We start from the raw sequence: 7,386 nt of genomic DNA, 5'->3' as shown, positions 1-7,386 counted from the left end.
TACAATCAAATGCTAAGTATGCAGATCACTTAGAAGATTAGAGGCTTAGAAGTAAAGGAGATCACATCTTGGCTCCTGTTTTCTTTACTGTAATAGTATCTATGCTCAAAAGATATTTCCACTTACTTATTTCAAAGAGCCAATAGTTGCCAGCAACTGAAACCATATATCTACATTTCAGGACATTTATAAAATTCTACAATACCAAAACATCACCATGTTCAGCACTCAAACTCACAAGCAAATGGAAATCCACGTAACCTTAAAATGCAAATTAGATCACAAAATATCACTGTCATAGAAAATGATGAATTAAGCAGAAATTTTATTTCCAAGCTTGTCAAAGATTATTACAAACAGTCTTCTTCTAAAAGTATCCCAAAACTAACTGAGAGGCACAACATCCATGTGACATGAAGAATTCTTTTAGGTTATAATATTTTCACATTACTTTGTTTTTAACCATTTGCAATGTTCTGTTTGTAGGTCACAATTTAAACATTTTTTTTTTAAACAAAGTAGTTTTTGGGTTTTTTGTAAGGTACCACAACTATAAAAGAACTTAAGAAGAAAAAGATCAAATCTTCATGTACAAGATGGGGAAACTAATACATATCATTAACAATAATCTTTTCAAGTTTACTAAGATACATCTCCCAAGTTTAATGTTGAAAACAAATTACATTCTCATTAAAAATGAAAGTCTTCTCATGTAAAAAGAAAAAAAAAGACATCTTTTGATTAGTAAAGCCTATTTATCCTCCTGAATTTTATACTTTACCTTCATTTAGTAACTGTAAGTTCATGAGAAAAGAACAAATTTTATTGTAGTATAAAAATCTTAAGAACACGTTACAAATACTCAGTTTTAATAAACAAAAAAATGTTTTCCTTTCTAAATGTAAACATCCAGTAAATAAAACATACATAATATTCTGGATATAGCAAAACCAGAACTTCACTTATGAAAGGTGTATTTTGGAATATTTGGTGGTAAAGGTGGTTGTTTGTCTTAATACAAAAGTACTTCAGCAATAGAACTAGGTCATTATTATTTAGTACTGTACTTCTTCACTCAGTTACCTTATTTGAGTAGAAAATCATTAATTTCTGTATAACTCTAGCTATATGACCAGGCCACAGAAAAGATCTGAAATATCTAATAAGTCATTTGGCTACAAAAAAGTGTTTTCTTGAGACTTGGAGGCATTCATCACTTTGTACTTGAAGGCATTCCTCAATGAAACTGGAAAGAGAGTTTAATAAGATTTATTTATAAGAGTAACTGTATAAAAGTAATAGGTTAATACAATAAAACATCTAAAACTCAACAGTGGATGAACAATGGAAGTGCTGTGTTAAAAATGTTATAAGTAGCCATGTGCTGGTGGCTCACGCCTATAATCCTAGCTACTCAAGAGGCTGAGATCTGAGGATCATAGTTCAAAGCCAGTCCAGGCAGGAAAGTCCCTTTGAGACCCTTATATTCAATTAATCACTCAGGAGACTGAGATGTAAGTATGGAGGTCCAAAGCCAGGCCAGATAGGAAAGTCTGTGAGATTTTTTTTTTTTTTTGTCGGTCATGGGGCCTGAACTCTGGGCCTGGGCACTGTCCCTCAGCTCTTCAGCTCAAGGCTGGTGCTCTACCACTTGGGCAAGGGCACCACTTCCAGCCTTTTCTGCTTATGTGGTGCTGAGGAATCGAACCCAGGGCCTCATGCATGCAAGGCAAGCACTCTACCACTAAGCCACCTTCCTAGCCCCATCTTACAGAAAACTGTAAGTGGCACAGGAGCTCAAAGTGGTAGAGCACTAGCCTTGAGCAAAAGAGCTCAAGGACAGGGCCCAGGCCCCAGGTTTAAGCCCCACAACCGACCAAAAAAAAAAAAAAAATGCCATGACGACAGAAGACTATTTTATCTATAGTTTTGGTGCTAGTACTAAGGCTTAAACACAGGTCTTTATACTTGTACTCAGCTATAGCTGGTGCTTTACCACTTGAACCACACCTCTAATTCTGGCTTTTTGCTGGTTAACAGAAAATAAGAATCTTGCAGGTTTCTCTACCAGGGCTGGCTCTAAATCATGATCCTCAGATTGCAGTAGCAAGTATTATCGACATGAGCCACCAGTGCCTGGCTAGACTATTTTAATACCTTAAGTATTTTCCAATAATAGGGACAATTGTTCCTGATAGTAGAATTACATCCTTCTTTTAAATGTAAACAATTTCCTTTTCTGTATGTGGAAAAAGGACCTAAAATGACCTACTGCATAAACATTACTTAAGACCAGTCATCTAGGCTGGGAAGGTAGCTCAGTGGTAGAGTACTTATCTTGCATGCATGAGGTCCTGGGTTCAATTCCTCAGCACCATATAAGCAGAAAAAAAGCTGGAAGTGGTGCTGTGGCTCAAGTAGTAGAGTGCTAGCCTTGAGCTGAAGAGCTGAGGGACAGTGCCCAGGCCCAGAGTTCAGGCCCCACGACCAACAACAACAACAACAACAACAACAACAAAGTGAGTAAGACCTCAGTACAGTATTCAAACTCATAACACTTCTAGTAGACCATCAGAAAGTTATTTCATCTTATTTATCAATTGTTACTTTTCTCCAATAGTTACATTTTTTTTCTTCCATTAAAACACAGAAATATATTCTGAGAGCCTTTGAGGAAGGTTATGGTATACATAAGTGTGTGCCCGCTGGAGAATCCAAGACCCAAGTCAAGTGGTAACACAAAATAGCCAATCACAACACTGGGATGGTGTAAGGATAGAATGAGGAATCAAGGTCAAGAAGTTACTAGCATTCAACTCAATTTAAGAGTTCAAGTATGGCCAGGTGTGGTGGCTCATGCCTGTAATCCTAGCTACTGAGGAGGCTGAGATCTGAGGATCATGGTTCAAAGCCAGCTCCAGCAGGAAAGGCTGTGAGACTCTTACCTTCAATAAACCACTCAGAAAGCCGGAAGTGGCGCTGTGACTCAAGTGGTAGAGTGCTCGCCTTGAGCTGAAGAGCTGAGGGACAGTGCCCAGGCCTAGAGTTCAAGCCCCATGACCACCCCCCCGCCACCCCCCCCAAAAAGAGTTCAAGTATGGAAGGATCTTGTCATCTCATGATTTAGAACCAAAGGTAATTAGCTTCCCTAATGAGGCACAGTCTACAGGCAGGGTACCTACAGACTCGAGTCACCCTTTAGGGAAAGTTGTGCATTTTGCTGGTCTTTTAATTCTCCCCAGAATAGTAACTAAGGAAAAATCCTCAGTTGCCCAAATCCTTTGAGAAGCCCTGTGATACTACACTGGTCCCAAGAGGCTATGATGTGGCATCACTCACCAGTCTTTTAAAACAAAGCACAGGACCTGGGTTCCCGGAAGGGATTGCTTCCTGCTGGAACACCCACCAGCAGGGCATCCTTGCAGGCATTCTGAATGCAGTACTGCTGAAGATCTGCAGCTGCCTGGGAGACCTGAAACAAAGCACAACATGACTTGCCACTTACAGCCAGATCCAGCCGGAGTCAGCTGACACCCTGAAAGTGATCGTACAACCTGATAAACGTCACACATCCAAGGTTCTTTTTGGCTGATTCTAATCAATGGATTCCAAAGAAGAATAGTTATAACTTCTGTGATTTAAGTCAGAATAGTCATGCTTTAATTTTATTTAACAAAGGTAGGAAAATGCTGTATCTTTGATCCATTCAGAACCCTAGTTTTGCTGAAGGTATGGCTCAGCGGTAGAGTATCTGTTTAGCAAGTATGAGGACTTGAGTTTGGTGGTCCCTCAGTACTGCCACAAATAACCCTAGTTTTGAGACTAAAATGGGAAAGAAATACCACAGTCCTTAGTTCCCTATATGAATATATATAGCAGTCAACTATATGTCCAAGTTACCATAAGAACAAACTGCTTTAATGTTTTGAAAACTAGAATCTTAAGTCTGCTCCCAAGGGATAAAGTTCTTCCACCATGTTTTTGATTTAGTGTAACATACTGGTTAAGAATGCAGTCTGGATGGGTGCCAGTGGCTCATTCTTGGAATCCTAGCTACTCAAGAGGATAAGATCTGAGGATTGTGGTTCGAAGCCAGCCTGGGCAGGGAAGTCTATTCAACTCTTATTTCCAATAAAAACTACTCAGAAAAAGCTGGAAGTGGCATTGTAGCTCAAGTGGTGGAGCACTAGCCTTGAGCACAAAGAGGCTCAGGGACAGTGCCCAGGCCCTGAGTTCAAGTCCCAGGACCAGCAAAACATAAAAAATAAAATAAAAAAGAATGCTCAGCCAGGCACTGGTGGCTCATGCCTGTAATCCTAGCTATTCAGGAGGCTGAGATCTGAGGATCATGGTACAAAGCCAGTCAGGGCAGAAAAGTCCAGGAGACTCTTATCTAAAATAAACCACTAGAAAAACCGGAAGTGGTGCTGTGGCTCAAGTGGTAGAGCGCTCGCCTTGAGCTGTAGAGCCCAGGCCCAGAGTTCAAGCCCCAGGACCACCACCAACTACAACAAAAAACAATGCTTAGTGATTAAGCGCTCACCTAGTGTGTGTTAGGCCCTGAATCTCATCCCCAACACTGAAAAAAAGAAAGGAAAAAAGATGCAATGTCGACAACTGGATTGCCTAGACTCAAATTCAGCCCTGTCACTACCCATCTGACCTTGAGCAAGTTATTTAACTTCCCTGTACCTGTTTTCTCATCTGTGCAACATATTTAGTAACACCATTTCCTTGGGTTGATGTACCAAATAAAGGGAGTTAATTAACCCCGGTTAAGCTCTAGGTAACACATAATTTGCTGTATATTGGTAGGAAATAGCAATAACATGGTCAAAAGATCTTCTAGTTCTTCCCACCAAGATGCCTTGTTTCAAACAATAACATGTAGCTACCCACCATGTGGCACTAGCACCTTGAATGAGCCCAATCTAGCCTACCAGAGGTAGGAACATGAAAGAGAACCAGCCAGCCCCATCTACCAACTTCAGAACAGTGAATGAGAAGACACCAACCAAACCCACATCTGATTGCAGATGCATGAGAAATCCATATGTTTATTTTGGAGACAGAGCCTCTTGCACTTTTCTGCCTAGGCTGGCTTCAAACTGCCATCCTCAGATCTTAGCCGCCTGAGGAGCCAGCAGTACCTGCTGCTGCGCTTGCATATGGCTACTTGGGGGCTTCTTTCTTGAAACTGCATTTTTCTCAAAATGCAAACGTGTTTTGTATAAAAACGCACACTAGAAAAAATGGTTCAACTGCTCTTCAAATATTACTATTAGTTTGTGTTTCCAAGCCTCCAAATAAATGAAGTACATAGCAACTGCTGCTATGGAGTAGATGTGGTTTGAATATGCCCCCACAGGTTTGAGTGTTGAAATTTAATTCCCATTGTGTGGTATTAAGAGGATGGAAACTTAATCTGACTGTGGTGCTACTCCCTGATCTCAACCGCTCCAACCCATCTATCCGTGTACTTCCTTCATGCTCTTGTTCTTTGATCTCCCTCGTTTGGTCCCCCCATCATCTTCACTGGACAGCCCAGGTTCAGCCTCCTGACCAGAAGCATTCTGGCCTCTAGCCCCACTCCACCTTTCTGGCATGTCTCCCTTGCTCATTCACCTCTTGGATCAACCACCATCACCCTCAGAATCCTAGGTGGATAAATGCTGCTGAAGAAAAAAAAAATCACCAGCAGCCAAAGGGTCTCCAATCTCAGCTTCTGGGTCCTCAGAGTCACAGGATGTCTACAGATGTGCCTGCTTGGCGCCTACTCTCTTCACAAACACTGCTGCACCCTTCCACACACACACACACACACACACACACACACGTCTCCTCCTTCCTACGAGATACGTTGGCCTGTATTTTCGCAAATAAAAGTCATACACGTCTGTCAGCCCAAATCCTGAAACATCTGTCTTTCCACCATAGCCTTTCTTCCCTTCTTCCTGACTCAAAAGGTTCCTGTTCAATCCTAGCTTAGGCCCCACAGATGCCATCTCCTCGACCTCTCCATTCCTTTCTTCCTTTTTGCTCTAAAAATGCTCCTTCCTCTCCACTACAAAATACTTTTCATTTTCTAAGTTAAAAGTTCTTTAAGAACTCGATTTTAACAAAATCTTCCTACCCTCTTAGAATCCACATACTATGGTGACACAGCACCGAAAATGTTTAAATTCCCAACTGTCCTTTTACCTTCACTCGCTATCATTTCCCTGGCTGGTTACTTTATGATCTTCTAGAGGAGCACCAGGTATGCTGACCAGGTACTACTACTACTCAGGACAGACAGACTGGGGGCGTGCTACACACACACACACACTGGTTGCCAAACCCTCTTGCACAACAGACTCCCTTAGCCAACCATCTAACCATCGATTACTAAGGTCACGACTTAAAAACCCATCCTTCCTTTTCTCCTGCTTCCTCTTCTCCGCCATCTACCTTCCCTGGACTCCGGCCCCCAGGTACCGCGCTTTTGACACCCGCACGTTTCGGTAACGTCTTCCAGCCTCGTGAACACACACGTCCCGAGATCGATCTCAAGGCCCACCCAGCCAAAGGAGCCCGCTTCCCGCAAACTCGCTCTGCAGCCACCCGCCCCGGCGCCAGAGCCCTGGGCGCCCTTCCTCTTCCCGCGGCCCCCGGCCTTCGCCACCCCCGGCGCGGCGTGCGCTCCAGCCGCATCCTCCCCATCTCCGGACCCAGCCGAGTCCCGGCCTCCCCCGCGAGTCGCCCGCACCCCGGGGCCCCGTCGGAGCCTCTGCCCACGCGGTAACCAGCAGGGCGAGACCTCGGCGCCAGGGCCGGGCCTCCCCGGAGCCCCAGGTCCGGCTCGCGCTCGGGCCCGGGTCAGTAGCCATTTCCGCCGGCCCAGCCTCCGGCCTCCTCCCCGCCCCGCGCCGAGCCCAGGGACGCGAGCGCCGGCCTCCGCCGTGCCGCGAGGCGCGCGCCGCCGGGCGGGCTCACCTTGATCCGCTCCACGCCAGCCTCCAGCTTCAGTTGCTCCACCAGGCGCTGCAGGGCGCTCACGCTGGCCCCGGAGGACATGGCGGCGGCCGGGGGATCGCAGGGCGGCGGGGGGGATCGCAGGGCGGTGGAACCCGACTGTGCGAGCCAGCCGCCGGGCGCCGCCCCGGGGCGGGGAAGCCGGGCGCCTGCCGGCAGGCCCCCCCCTCCGCGCCCCGCCCCGCCCCGCGCCCCGCCCCGCGCCCCGCCCCGCCCCGCCCCGCGGCCGCCCCGCACCCCGCGCCCCCGCCCCGCGCCCCGCCCCGCACCCCGCGCCCCGCCCCGCCCCGCACCCCGCGCCCCGCCCCGCGCCCCGCCCCGCACCCCGCGCCCCGCCCCGCGCCCCGCCCCGCACCCCGCGCCCCGCCCCGC

The 7,386-nt window shown here is 46.4% G+C and overlaps 1 protein-coding gene across 2 annotated transcripts; it reads right to left on the bottom strand.

Annotated features, from left to right (window-relative positions):
- Positions 1-308: 308 nt before the first annotated feature.
- Gng10 (G protein subunit gamma 10) lies at positions 309-7,140 on the bottom strand. Of its 2 annotated transcripts, XM_042695855.1 has the most exons (4): positions 6,976-7,140; positions 3,343-3,472; positions 2,211-2,218; positions 309-1,241 (listed from the first exon to the last, which is right to left on the bottom strand). In XM_042695855.1, the coding sequence occupies exons 1-2, from the start codon at positions 7,054-7,056 to the stop codon at positions 3,347-3,349; spliced, it is 207 nt and encodes a 68-aa protein (XP_042551789.1). In that variant the 5' UTR covers positions 7,057-7,140; the 3' UTR covers positions 309-1,241; positions 2,211-2,218; positions 3,343-3,346. The 2 variants fall into 2 exon arrangements, with proteins under 2 accessions (XP_042551789.1, XP_042551787.1); XM_042695853.1 differs by lacking the exon at positions 2,211-2,218 and having other exon boundaries at positions 309-1,246; positions 3,340-3,472; positions 6,976-7,139.
- Positions 7,141-7,386: the final 246 nt, after the last annotated feature.

This window comes from Dipodomys spectabilis, unplaced genomic scaffold (assembly GCF_019054845.1).
Source record: "Dipodomys spectabilis isolate Male_0828 unplaced genomic scaffold, ASM1905484v1 ptg000006l, whole genome shotgun sequence".
NCBI classification, from domain to species: Eukaryota; Metazoa; Chordata; class Mammalia; order Rodentia; family Heteromyidae; genus Dipodomys; species Dipodomys spectabilis.
This window is presented reverse-complemented; position numbering and strand designations above follow the sequence as displayed.